General features: G+C 45.7%; 1 protein-coding gene across 1 annotated transcript in view; it reads left to right on the top strand.

The window, feature by feature from the left end:
* Positions 1 to 11,082, top strand: part of zswim6 (zinc finger, SWIM-type containing 6) — a 73,345-nt gene extending 62,263 nt beyond the window's left edge. Inside the window, exons 10-14 of the mRNA XM_036528219.1 lie at positions 770 to 905; positions 6,656 to 6,813; positions 7,747 to 7,910; positions 8,296 to 8,377; positions 8,511 to 11,082. Of these exons, the coding sequence (XP_036384112.1) occupies positions 770 to 905; positions 6,656 to 6,813; positions 7,747 to 7,910; positions 8,296 to 8,377; positions 8,511 to 9,373 (1,403 nt within the window). The 3' untranslated portion in view covers positions 9,374 to 11,082. The remainder of the gene's footprint in view (positions 1 to 769; positions 906 to 6,655; positions 6,814 to 7,746; positions 7,911 to 8,295; positions 8,378 to 8,510) is intronic.
* The last annotated feature ends 3,310 nt before the right edge of the window (positions 11,083 to 14,392 follow it).

The raw sequence follows: 14,392 nt of genomic DNA, 5'->3' as shown, positions 1-14,392 counted from the left end.
GGCAAGTGACAAAAAAACCCGTTCCCCGCCGCTTGAAAGCGAGCCGCGGTTTCATCTGGCCCCTGGAACGAGGGGTGCCTCGCAGGGCCTCACCGTGAGCAGCTCGCTGCCAGAGTCCCGCTTCCTCCCACAACATCCAGCCCACCCCCACCCCCCACCCGGGTTTGTGCTTTTTGTTTTTGTTTTCATTTTTCCCCCCCCTCTCTCTTTCTTTTCCTTTTCCTGTTATGACACATACAAACGTCACACCGAGCGAAGGGAAAAAAAAAAGAGAGAAAAGCCTCGTCTCAGCCTACCAGGAGTGTGACACGCGGTCTGGGGCTGGGCATGACTGCAGCGGGGTGAACAGAGAGCGGGGAGGTTTTGCGGGGGTTTCGGTCTGAGTCAGTGTCTGTTTTTTTTTTTTTTTTTTTTTGTTCTTATATAGCAGCGGGAGAGGAATTTAACCCGAAGGAGGGGGCCTCCTCTACACCCCTCCCCTGCCCAGAGGGGGCGGACAGGAAATCCCACCCCAGATCAAATGCTTCAAAACCCCATTGAACGCGTAACAAGCCGCGCATGACAAAGGCGAAGACAGCCCTGCTCGAGACGTGTTTTCGCTCGAGAGTGTAAAACGCATTAACCAGAGCGTTGCTGTGAAAGGCTACTGTTGCGCTGTGCTCTGTGTTTACTAGCCTAGCAGTCGGAGACGGCAGGGCCGCGCACACACGCGATGGCTGTCAGGCTGCTAAAAGGCCCTCTTGTTTTTCCTCTGTCTTTGACTCTACAGGTGGGCCATACAGTGGTCTGGGGGAACTCATTTACAGAGAGAGCGTTCCAATGCACACCTTCGCCAAGTATCTCTTCACCTCCCTCCTACCTCACGATGCTGAACTGGCATACAAAATTGCACTGAGAGCAATGCGGTGAGTACCCATCTTGCCCTTCATCCCAGATAGCCGTAGACGGGGCGAGGCCCAAGAGGGGCAAACTCTCGGAGGAGACTCTCTCTCCCTCTGTTCTCTCTCCTCTTTCTCTCTGTGTTCTGTCTCCTCTTTGCCTTTCCCTCTCTCTCCCTCTTCACTCTTTCTCTCCCTCCCCTCTCTCTTTCTCTCTCTCTCTCTCTTTTAACTTTATTTCTTTCTCTCCCTCTGAGGGCGTGTGTATTCAGCAGGGTGCCGGGAGCAGGGTATTTACACTTCACTGGGAACTGAGCAGCCCTGTGAAGACAGAGGCGTTTAATTTAGTAACGGGAATACTTCTCCTCTGAGTTCCTTGTTCAAGGGGAGTATTTGGGGCGCTGTTTAATCACAAAGCAGCCTCCGCTGGAACCTCGCTAAATAATTCATTGCCTTTGAAAATTAGTTTTAGAAAATGTGTGAATAATAAATATGTGGCGTTGGGTCTCATTTTGGCCTCGGAGGGTGTTGTGTATTTCATATTCGCACCGCCCCTCGCTTCACCATGGACGCCAGTGGCCCGCAGAGCCGGCTGAGTAATACAGTCTTGCCGCATTTCCAGGGAGACTGCCGGTAGCATTCGCGTTACTTCAACAGTTTTTTTTATGGCTGTTTTCTCTGCGACCATTTTCATTTTTATGATTTTTTTTTCCGGAGCCCCTTTGAAATGGCGGAACATGGAACGTTTTCGCCGATTCTCGTTTTTGAACACCGGCGGCACTCAGGCGGGAAAGTTCTTAGCTCCGCCACGTACTTTGAGCGCATGAACCGAAAAAGAAAAAAATGTTGAAAGCCGCTTACATGTTAGGTGTATGAACTTGGAAAAATATTGAATCAAAAGACTTACTGAGAGGGTTCAGTTCTACTTCTGAGCAGTCCCTCTTTAAGCATGAGAAGATTCTAGCCTTGTTTTATTTTTTTGTGCTGAAATTCTCTTTTATCACCTCTGTTGAATTAGAAATGAAAGGTTCAAGCAATTTAGGGAATAATTCAACAAACGGGTTCGCTTTGGTGCTGTAAAACTAGTCTCTCCCATCTGTTTTCCTCTAAGTGCAACTTTTGACCCTGTCCTGTCACTCGCGGTATGAGATGGTGATGTCTGAAGCAGCCCAAAGTAGGGAGGTGAAGGCCCTCTGTCTGAATGTGTCAGCAGGGACTGATGGCAGTCACTTTGGATCCAGCTGCTGAAATAAGTTTCCAGTGTGAATCGCCAAACAAAAGCCCGCCCTATATTTAGTTACGAGGCAGCCCAAGGAAGGGGCATTGGCGCTTGCTATAAAAAGCGCATTCGTTGCTAATAAAGGCAGTAAGAGGTAGCGAGTGAACCATGTTTGTGAGCGGTCAGCCAGGCACGAGGCCACAGAAGTCAGAGTCACCGTCGGTGTCTTTTGTGGGACTTTGGGTGTGGCTCTGACTCTGTGCTCATCTCGTTGTGTCACTGAGTCAGGCACATTAGCGGATAGATCATCTCCCTCATCGCCCAATGAAGGGAACAGAAAACGCCTGTGATTAAACAAAAAGAAAATGGGGACCAGTCAGAGTTGGAATTGAATGGAATATCCACCACCACGGTCGTTTCACTTGAATGAAAACCCAGCTGGAATGTCTTTTTTTTTTCATGTTGTCTTTGGATACGTCAGCTCAACACAGCCCCCACACTTGATGTAAATATGCGTCAAAAAACAGCAAAGCCCCACCTGCCACAGCTATGTGTTTGTTTAGATTTGGGCAAGGATCCAGGGCCAGGGTAAATAAATACATTATATTCCGTCTTTGAGTATCGAAGACAAAATCAGGTTTAGAAGTCATGCCCCATTATAAAGCCATCAGCCATGCAGAAAGCATCCCTTTATTTAGCCCCTTCTGGAGCATGCTTAAGAATGTGTTGATATTATTATGTGAAAACAGCAGGGTAAGTAGCGTCTTAAAATGAGAACAGCATACTAGTCTGAGACTGTAGTTGCTGGAACTCGGCCTGCCCGGAACATACCGTCCCAGAATGCCCTTTTTAACCATGACAGAACAAAAATACCAGTTTCTCATGATTTTAATCAGCTGGAATATCACATATGATTTGCATTTTGCAGGCTCGTCTTGCAAATCGCTAATCTCATCCAAAAGAGCCACCCCCCTCCCTCCCCACACCCCCTCCAAACTCCGTCTTAAAGACATGGGAAAAGGACACTGTTTACTTTCAGAGGGGAAAATGTTTGCTGCTATTCTGGAGCAGGTGAAAAGTTCAGTGGATCCTGTGATGTTGAGCAGAGCTGGAAGCAGTGGGGCCAAAGGCAGCTCTTCTTCCAAGGGCTGATCCCTCTCACAGCTGTTCCGGTGTCAGGACGTAAAAGTGTGACAGAGAAAAAAAAATATTTTACAACTTCATAAGAGCAATAAAATATCATTCTAAAAGGACATCTTTTGGCAGAATTATTAAAACACATTTGTACAAACGTGAGGGGAACAGCTTTGTTTTTGCAGACATTTGGCAGGAATAGCGTCCTAGTTTTAGTTATGCATTTGCTTGTATTTCTTTAACTTGAAATGAACACTAACGTTGCTTAGCAGCTCCGCTGCTTATTCAAGCAGGCCAGCTTGCGAGAGAGCTAGGTCATTTTCAGAAAAAAAGAAAAAAGAAAAGAAAAGAGAGCCCAATTCACTCACACGTCTTCTCAGCGTGGTTTGCAAGCATTTGGCGTTTGGCTGGAGCTCGCAGTTTGATAAGGTCCGCCAATGGAACATTCCCCAGACTAACTTTGCCGCACCGGTTTTGCTGGGCAGCCTGAAGGCCTGGCTGCTCTCTGCCTCCTGCAGGAATGCAGAGCCGGCCTCCGTCGCAGACACCGGCACTGCTCGGCTGCCTGTCTCCAGCAGCGCTCCCTCAAAAGGGACTTTGTCCGGCGTGCCATTCCTTCGTCTGCCAGACCCCGTAATTGTAATGTGGAGAGGAGATTAATGGCTGGCTGCATTAGCCGGCGCTGGCTCCCAAAACCTTTGTTTTCGGGTCACAGAAATAAACACGCGTACGCGCCGTTGGCTCCCGGGCCCAATTCCGGATCACGCGACAGGGTCCAGCTCGAGAGGGAGCTGCAAATACCGCGTACCCCGCCCGTCTCGGGGAGAGAAAAAGCCGTTCCCTGAACTTAAAAGGGCACGTTGTATGGTCTGCGGTGCGCTGTCCCGCTCCCCTTCCCCTGACGGCAGCTTTGGCTTTGGAGCACAGAATCGTCACATTGCAGAGTAGTGAAATAAGCCCTGGCTGTTCCGCCAGCCTCTTCCTGGCGTCCCTGCCCACTTACGCAGTGCCAGTGTGGCCGACCGTGAGCTATTTCAGCAAGGCTCCTGTTACCCGTCTCCTGCCATCCACCGCACCCTGTCAGGGCGCTCAGAAAATACACCCTCCCTCATCCACATGACCAAAGCCGTTGGTTTTAAGACTGTTGGCTTTAGGTGACATTATTTGCCCGGTGTACGCCCTTACCCAGAGAGACGTAAATAGCTCACGTCTGTGTATATAGCTGGATGTTTACTGAAGAGGTTCAGGTTAAGTGCCTTGCTCAAGGGTACAACAGCCTCCCACCTGGGAATCGACCAGCAACCTTGGGTTATGAACCCTGCTCCTCAACATTACACCACACTGCCTTAATTGCTCCTTGATATATTTACTTGTTACACTTGAGAAAAAAGCATTGAGGAGTACAGTTTCCCCGTTGAGCCTGTAGACTTTGTAGTACTGTGAAATCTTTCATGCAACATGAAATTTGTCAGCGTTTTGACTGAGGCGGGGGGATAAATTCCAGGATGTATGCTGGCGTAACGCTTCAGGAAGCAGAGTTCATTTCTCTCACTCAGCGCGCTTTGGAAAACTCTTTCAAGAACTGGCCCGCGATGTACTTTGCTGCTAGGCAGCCTCCTGGCCCCTTTCCCTGCACTGCCCCAGAGAATGCTGGGGCATAGTGGCAGCCAGCCAATCGGGATGGTGCCAAGCGGAGGAACACAGGTCCCATCTGGGCGGGTGGGGGGGTGGGGGGGGGGGGGGAGCGTGCCACTCCGGGGTCCACACGCACAGCTGCAAATGGGCTGTTAAACTGCTCAGCTTACCTGTGGGACCCTCCGCCGTCAGTTCATCCCACTTTTCTCAGGTGGCACTGTCTGAGAACCCGTCGGCAAAGTCTCTCTTAAGCAAACTAGGTGCTCACTTCAAAGATTTAAAGCCATGGTCTGTGTTGCGGGACACAGTTGCTATAATTCACAGTTTTTAGCAGGGATGTTTAATGAACAACCCAAACCCAAGTCTAGTTCTAGATTTGAACAGCAGCTTATCAGGACAAACACTAAAAGTGACCCAGCTCCTGTAGCTATACATCTATACTGTCTCTTTACGGTCCAAATTCTGCAATTATTAAAGCCATTGTTTTGATTCGTATGGGCAGAGGCTACTAGAGGTTAGTAATAAATAGTAGTGACAGGAGGAATCTGGAGAAGTAGTTATTCTTTGGTGGGAATGTACCAAATCCTGTCAGTCTTCCTTCAGAAGAACCACAGACAGGGTTTATCGAGTTTAATGGAGCTGCTTCGGCTGGGGAGGCTGTGGGGGTGTGAGGGTTAAAGGAAGGAGATGCGACACTTGTTAATATTAGTTAATGAAACGGCAGCTCTGGGGACAGATTCCTGCACTAATCTCGCCAGTCGAACACGAGAGGGAGGAGTGGGCGACGGACGCCGAGGCCCCAGCTGCTCTCACACACACACACACACACACACACACACATACACACAGCAGCCGCGCCTCTTCGCGCCCCGTATCTGCCCAGCGACAGTGGAGCGGCAGACATCTTTTTGCCTCTTTGAACTTTGACTGTGGTCTGTAGCAGAGGGAGAGAGTTAGCGCCGCCCTCACACCTGCTAAAAATGCAGTCTTCCCCTCTGAAGGCACTTTTGGGGTTTTTTTAAACGCTTCTGAGGCTCTGAGGCTCAATCAGACCTCACCCCCTCCCCCTGTAAAAAATAGAAGTTGTGCCTTCCAGGGATTGTTCGAACTCCCTCGGACCAAATAGCAGGAGAGACAGCAAGCTCCTGTGGGGTGCTGCTTTTAGCGGTTTTTTAATGCGTTTGGAATGAGATGCGTGAACCTGCTGTTACTCTGGGATCAGATTCTGCTCTGAGAGTCTCGCACCAAGATTTTACATTTCATATATTACCTCAAATGCCATGTTATGTTATCTGTGGACTTTTCTTTTGGAAAAGATCTGGACCTTAAATCGATCCAGACTGGAAGGCAACTACAAGATCAGCTTTTGTTTTACAAAATTTTGTGTGGCTGTTGCGATTGCATCAGATGCATGTACTGGTCGAGAACCTTACGTGCATAACATGCGTTTCAGGATCATTTGTGATGTAAAGGGATGAAAGGGATGAAAGGGATGAAATGCAGGGTCTTTGCTTGTTATTAATGGCCATGTGTGCAGGAATGCACAACTCCAGTCATGGTGAGCTGGAACGTGCCTGGTTTTCATTTCACCTTAATTTACAAATTAAATGAAACAGTTGCTTTATTGAATTAGTCCAACAATTTCTGTCTCTCATGAGAAGCTGTAGACGTGAAGAAGCCTGCTAAACCTGTGGAAGCAGACGTGATAACAGCATGTAGTGTAACCCCAATTCCAGTATGTCCCTGACTCATCTGCCTCCTTCCCCCTCTCCCCCTCCTCTGTCTCCAGGTTACCAGTGTTGGAATCCACGGCTCCCACGGGCGACATGTCCCGCCCTCACCACATAGTATCTGTCGTTCCCAACCGTTACCCGCGCTGGTTCACCCTCAGCCACATCGAGTCGCAGCAGTGCGAGCTGGCCTCCACCATGCTCACGGCCGCCAAAGGTAAGCCGCCATTCCACGCCAAGACCCCACAGCTGTCAAACAGATCCGCATTTTCTTGCTGTACTGACAGTTAGCCACCGTTCTGTGTCACAGGCAGGAAGTTTCCTTGCAGATCCATATGCACTCCTTCCTTGCTGGAAGCCTAGATTATTTGTTTTCTTACCTATCCTCAGTTATCTACAGTAAAGCATCAATGTTACAAAGCTGGAGAAATGGAGGTGGTGGAAAAAACTGAAATGTCAGAAACACTGAAATGCACAAAATGCCCATTACCCAATGCCCATTATTTTGCGTGCATGAGTATGTGTGTGTGTGTGTGACAGGGGTATTCAGTATACTTTTTATTTGCGGTATATTGAATCAGCCTTATCCATAGATTGTGCACCCCATGATCCAGCAGTTAGTAACAGTGTTGGCAGCTCTCAGGCTCTCCCTGCGGTGCAAGTGCCTGCAGCCCTAGCCCTGCCCCAGAGCAACCTGAGCCGCTCCATTCCCAGACCCGTGTGTCTGGCCCTTGCTCTGAAACCGTGCCAGGGAATTCGGCAGTTGCGTGAGCCGGGGTCTGGGGGTGCGGTCTCAGCCTCTGAGGGCCAAGGGGCTGGAGCTGGAGCTGAGCCTAGGGTGTGAGATGCGTCTCAATTCGCTGTGCAGCCCTAATGCTGAACCGAGGCCTGAAGTACTAACTCAATCTAACAGATTGATTTTACATTATCCTTTTTCAATGTGGAAGTATTTGTAATTGTATGCTCTGGGGTACTCATTTTTACTTATGTCTTTTTTTGCTCAGTTTTGCTGCATATATCTTTTAATTGAGCTGACAGGTTTATCTGACGTTGTCTAAGCAGGTGTGGAAAGTGTTTGTACCATTTTGAAAGTGTGTATATGTTTGAAGTGGAAACACCAAATCAAAGCATTCTCTTTCCTTCCTTTCAGGTGATGGTCGGAGGCTAGAAACAGTATTAGAGTCCATCCAAAAAAACATTCACTCCTCCTCCCACATCTTCAAGCTGGCCCAAGATGCCTTCAAGATCGCCACACTCATGGACAGCTTGCCTGACATCACTCTACTAAAAGTCTCTCTGGAGCTGGGACTCCAGGTAACCCTGTCAGACACTCATCTGGATCCTCAGGGCATCAACAAGCACGTCTTCTTGAAACTGTGGCAGACAGTGTGGCCCCCCAGCACCTGCAAGATTGATCACCCTTGCTATTGTGGAAAGAATCTCTTAGAAAGGCTGAATTATTTAACTTTTGGCATAAATGATTTAAGCAATATGGGTTTCCCAGGAGAACAAGGATTAGAACCAAAAATAGTGTTTTGTAATGACCGAAACAGATCAAGAATGCATGAGGATCCAAATCGGGACCAAAATAACTTGCCTGTGGTCTTTTTGTGGTCACAGTGAGAAAAGATGAGATGCTCTCTCCTGTACAGCTCCTCCTCCTTCTCTCCTCCTCACAAAAGTTTGTTTCTGTTTTCAGGTTATGAGAATGACTCTGTCAACGTTAAACTGGCGACGGCGTGAGATGGTACGATGGTTAGTCACTTGTGCCACAGAAGTAGGTAAGTGATGACCTTTATCTTTCTTCATTTTTTTGTCAGAAAAGGAGAGGTAAAGACAAGGGTTGTGAGGGAAATGGCTGCTGCTTCTCCTGAGCCTGGGTTTTAACCCCCGTTTTTCCTCTGTGCCGGACAGGTGTGTTCGCGTTGGACAGCATCATGCAGAGCTGGTTCACCCTCTTCACGCCCACGGAGGCCACCAGCATCGTGGCCACGACGGTGATGTCCAACAGCACCATCGTGCGCCTGCACCTGGACTGCCACCAGCAGGAGAACCTGGCCAGCAGCGCGCGCACGCTGGCCCTCCAGTGCGCCATGAAGGACCCGCAGAACTGCGCCCTGTCCGCCCTCACCCTCTGCGAGAAGGACCACATCGCCTTCGAGACGGCCTACCAGATCGTGCTGGACGCCGCCACCACCGGCATGAGCTACACGCAGCTCTTCACCATCGCCCGCTACATGGAGCACCGCGGCTACCCGATGCGGGCGTACAAGCTGGCCACCCTGGCCATGACTCACCTTAACCTGAGCTACAACCAGGACACGCACCCGGCCATCAATGACGTGCTGTGGGCGTGCGCCCTCAGCCACTCGCTGGGCAAGAACGAACTGGCGGCCATCATCCCCCTGGTGGTCAAGAGCGTGAAGTGCGCCACTGTGCTGTCTGACATTTTGCGGCGGTGCACGCTAACCACTCCGGGCATGGTGGCCTTGCACGGCCGGAGGAACTCTGGGAAACTGATGTCACTGGACAAAGCCCCACTAAGACAGCTCTTGGACGCTACGATTGGGGCGTACATCAACACCACGCACTCTAGGCTAACCCACATCAGCCCGCGGCACTATAGTGAATTCATTGAGTTCTTGGGCAAGGCAAGAGAGACCTTCCTCATGGCTCACGATGGACACATCCAGTTCAGACAGTTCATCGACAACCTGAAACAAATATACAAAGGCAAAAAGAAACTGATGATGCTGGTCCGAGAGAGGTTCGGTTAACAGAGTTCTTGGTCTCTCTTTTTACTTGAGCCTGCCTTTGTACCCTTTTTAAATTAAAATGGCAAAAAAGGATGAAAAAAAACATAAAATAAAACAAACAAAAAACAATAACAGAGCCACACCGGTATTATGTGTATAGAACTATTTAGTTCGCAAAAAAAGAGAAAATTGTCATGTTGTGAAAGTTTGTGTGTTTTCTTTTATTTGTATGAGAGAGAGAGAGGTAAAAGAGAAAAACAAAAATGTTTTGGTTTACACTGAGTATATGTTGTCCAGTGGCAAAAGCCCACATAGCTCTCCTGTTATTTCTGTAAACATTCACAGCCTCAAAGATAAGAAATATGGCTTTAAACCAAACAGAACACCTCCATTCTAAGTGACAAGTACCTCGTACGGATCCAGCTTTACTCCTTTGTAATCCATTCTCGCATTTCAGTGTAGTACAAGTGCAAGTGCAAAAGAACACAAATGATAATCCAGTTTTACTTTATTAAACAAGTAAAGAAAATAAAAAACAATAAAAAAAAAGCAAAAGAAGATCTCCAACTCCAGGCTGACCACGTGGCTTCGCAGTGCAGTTCGTCAAGAAGCATGTCACACAGTGCTTGCGCGTGTGGAAACTTAGCAACTGTCAACATACATTCTCAGGGATTTCTCAAAAAAAAAAAGAAAACGAAAAAAGAAAGAATGAGAGCATTTATTGTACTGTATATATGATAGTATATGTCTGAATATTGAAAAAAAGTATACGTTAACTAATTTATAAAGAATATTCTATGTAATGCAAAATACTTGAAGCTGCAGTAGCTTGGTTTTAAACAAAACATATCAGAAGGACTAAAGTGCGCCTTGCTTCAGGGGCTGGCTCAGGTGGTGAATTTATATGCTGGGCATCTATGCAGAGCCACCTATTCAATTGCATGATTGGACTGGTATATATTTAAACGAAATAAATGGGTATATTTTGTATCCGCGTACAAAATATATTTCTGTTGTACACACACTTGTAAAGGGCACCATAGATTAAGAGGGACGACATAGACGAACCAGAGCAGCGAGCCTTAGCATTAAGATTACAGAATGCAAGACTGTAGGCCCCGTGACTCCAAGCCTAGAAATGTAGATCCAACGGAACAGGCTGAACCGAGTCGAGTTTTACTAATCAACATTAAACCCGAAACTACAGAGTAAAATTGGCCTGACCACATCCATGTCTCTTTCCCACAGTGAACAAAAGTCTTTGAAAGCTCCATTTATGCACAATAACAAATGCACACCAATTCTGCAGACATCTTGACTTTGTGCAGGACAGAAAGTTGCTGTGTAGGTCTGACTGTTCTAATTTTTTTTTACGCTTTTTCCTTCTCTTTTTTTTATTTTGTTTTTCTCTAGAATTCCTCAAACAAGAACAGCCTTCTTTCTTGCCTTGTCTTAACGCTTTAAAATAACCAAACTGGAGTTCTAACAACCAAACTTGTTCATTAAATGAAAGCCAACCAACTTTGGTTACAACTTAGTGTCTTTAATTTTAGCTGAATGGTTCTGTATCTTGTGCTTTAAAAAGCAGTTTTCTTATGTTTTTTGGTGCAAAACGTTGTCTAGTGTCTCTTGTTCCCTTCCTTAGAGGTATGTTTGTAGCTCTTTTTGTTTAGAAACAGAAATATCATGTTCTCCATTTTATTTATTATAATAGGTAAACGATTGTACTTCTTCACCCGTGTCAACATGCTCATGAAGTTGAAATTAAGATTTGATACACCGATATCAATTTATTTATGTAACTAAATCACTGTTTTATAAACTTGTTAATGATTCAACATTTTTTTTGTTTTAATTAAAATTAGTTTTTTGAGAGGTAAAATTGTTTGCTTGTTTTTCATGAGACCTCGTTGTTACATTACTGTTGCCAGATGTATATTATATTTATGTATGTATGTCATAAACGTATGTTTTAAAATGGCAATATTAAATGGTGTGCATTACAGACTAAGGGTCAGGAGAAACCGGGGGAAAAGCACGAGGGTTAATGGGAAAACAAAATCAAAATTGAAGTCAAATAAAATTGAAGCCATTAAATGAGGCATGAATTTAAAAAAAAAAAAAAAAAATGAGGTGGGGAAATCAAAAGAATAGCAGAGAGGTGTATCTTTAGGAGACAATGAAAGCTGACAGGCAGTCACTCCACCACTGAAGAGCTGCAGTGGAGAAGCGATTAGAGGTGATGGGAGAAGGAAGAGATGGGAACAGGTCTGCCTGTAGAAGTCAATCTCGTAGGATGAGTGGTGGTGCGCAAAGAGTTGATAAACTGAAGAAAGAGCAGAATGGCTGACAGCGGAACGTGAGAACAAGGGGGTCTGAGGCAAATGCGAGCAGCGGCAGAGATACAGATATTATCCTTCAGAAATCTCATGTCATCTTTTAACTGTTAGAGAGAGCCAAGATCCGTTTGCTATTTCAGAAAGAAACTACAAATTGAGGCATTTGGTTGAAGAGTATTATCTTGTAAATATTGGATTAAAGCATGATTTTAATGTGTCTCATGTAACTTTCCATATTTACAGGTAAAGGAGGTCTTATTGAGAAGTACTTGAGATGTCTCAAAAAAGCAAATCTAGAGGTATAAAACAAGATATCAGCATCAGTATGCAAACATAAAACCTGGAGAAACAGTCCAGTGGGAGGCCTCCTCTTTTTGCTCTTCATTTTGTTTCATTGTGGTCAGTAAAGCACGTAATTCTGTCTCAAAGTGTTCAAGATGTCATGGAAAAACACAGACATCTCCAAGGACTGGTGGACCGAGACACGGAATCTTTTGAGCAGGTATGTTCATTGAGTATCGGTTGATTGTGCTTGTTCATGATTTATTCCATTTATGATTGCATCATGTTTATATTCACAATAATACATATGTTGACTTGTGGTAGGACTTGAATGGTGTTATGCTCACACTCACTGGTCTGGGAGTGTTGCTCATTCAATGTATCATTGAATGTATACACTTCTGTTCTTTTGCGCTGGAAGTTGCTCTGGATGAGAGCATCTGCTAAATGAATGTAATGTAATGTAATGTTGAAGGAGCTGAGCGCACATGCTTCCTCGCCACGCTCTTGGACTGGTTTTGAGTTGGATAATCTTGGATTTAGTTTTGAACCATGCGGGTTTAAACCAGTCATTCCTGTTGGATGATGAGCTGCGCTGCTCGAAGCATCAATTTGGAAAACGTGCGTGAGCCATGTGTTTATATGTGCACAGAGGACAGACATTTTTTTTCATATTCCCCTTTAATTTGTATATAGGAAAATGTATGTTATTTGGTCTAGTTTGTTTGGGATCTCATGGTGCGGTTACAGCCTTTCATTTCCTTCGTTTGCTGTATTTGTTATTAATAAAAGTAGTCAGTATGTTGTATGACTCTTTGGATACACTGAAGAGTGATTAATAATCCATTTGGAGAGCAGCAATTATTAATTCCTCTCCCCTTGTTCCACATGGCCCATAAGGCCTTCCAGGGCTGAAAGTAATTGAAACAAACACTTTCCCCCAAAATGTTTTCCTTGTTACATGTGCCAAACAATCTATATGGTTCCTTCAGCTATCCAAGTGGCTCTGATTGTGTTTCCTGGAGAGAGTATTAGTTTATATGGCAACTACTACAGCCCAGCTGTCTGTAGACAACTTAAAAAGTCAAGGCAGTGACCCTAACAACCCCAACATTGTGCGTCTCAGAGGAGGCACTTATTCAAGGTTCCCAAATCATAGCGATATTATTTTTGGTCCCCAATTTTAATTTCAAAAGGACCAGAACTCAAAATGAAGCATTAAGGATATACTACCTTGCTATGACTCTGGGAAAAAATAAGACCCATTGAATTTTAGCATTGTCTGCCATTCAGAGATTGTCAGGTTTCTGTGTGTTTGTGATTGACTTTATGAATCCTTGATGTTGTCAGGGGAACAGCATCAAGAACATGCACTGGTAAATGGTGTTGGTGTTGGTTTATTTGTTAAGGAACAGATGTGTGTATCATAATTAACAGAGATTGGCATTTGTAGTTATGGAGATTTCCCCAGAGCGGGGTTTCTGCATCCTGATCCCAAGAGCTGCAATGCAGCAGATATTATGAGTGTCTCCTATGCAATCGACAGCCACCCTCAGGACTGACATTAAAATGGTTCACTGTGCACTACACACTTTCATTATACAGCGTTAACATTAGTCACTTCATGTGGTCAAGTGCTCTGGTTGCCCTCCATGACCAGGGTATGTGGAGCCCCATTGAGACATGTCAGCCAGTTAACTCTACCTGTACCTCTCAATGTGAATAAAATCCTTACAGACTAAATGCTCTGATAATGACTTTGAAGAACAATCCCTCTCAGACTGAAAGTGGAAGGTGCCATATTTTGGGAACAGTATAACAAAATGCAGGTGGTCACACTAGGGCTTTTAGAGTCACAAAAGTTTTGAGAATCCTGGACATTTGTGTTCAGTTTGTGTTCATCTTAGCAATGTTCCACCAGGCATTGTGCAACCATGAAGCAGCTATGGTCCAGTGGATATGCATAGGCTAACTGACAGGTAATCCATAGTTGCTTGACGCAATGGAATGAATGAATGAATGAATGAATGAACGAATAAATGGACAAGACCATTGTATTGGAAGGTAGAATCTTAAGGACAATATGTTGAGGAGAGAAAAGAAAGAACAGCCTTCTAGGAAGCTATAGGTTTAGTTGTTTTGTGATATTGTTGTTATGATGCCTCCCCCTCCTGGCTTCTTTTCGGATGATGGCTCGGGGACTTTGATTTCCAGCTCGTTTTGATGGCGGCGGCGACCAGGGGGCCCTCGAAAAGGATGCAGGAAGCTCAATTTTTCAAACCCAGGAAATTCCACATGGCACCAGAAGGGGAGACTGTTGGAAGAAGATAATCAATCCACCCCAAGATAGACATCTCATCTATCTCAGAGTTGACACCTGGGGAGAAATCGATGGGGCCGAGGGGGGCTTGGAACAACA

This window comes from Megalops cyprinoides, chromosome 5 (assembly GCF_013368585.1).
Source record: "Megalops cyprinoides isolate fMegCyp1 chromosome 5, fMegCyp1.pri, whole genome shotgun sequence".
NCBI lineage: Eukaryota > Metazoa > Chordata > Actinopteri > Elopiformes > Megalopidae > Megalops > Megalops cyprinoides.
This window is presented reverse-complemented; position numbering and strand designations above follow the sequence as displayed.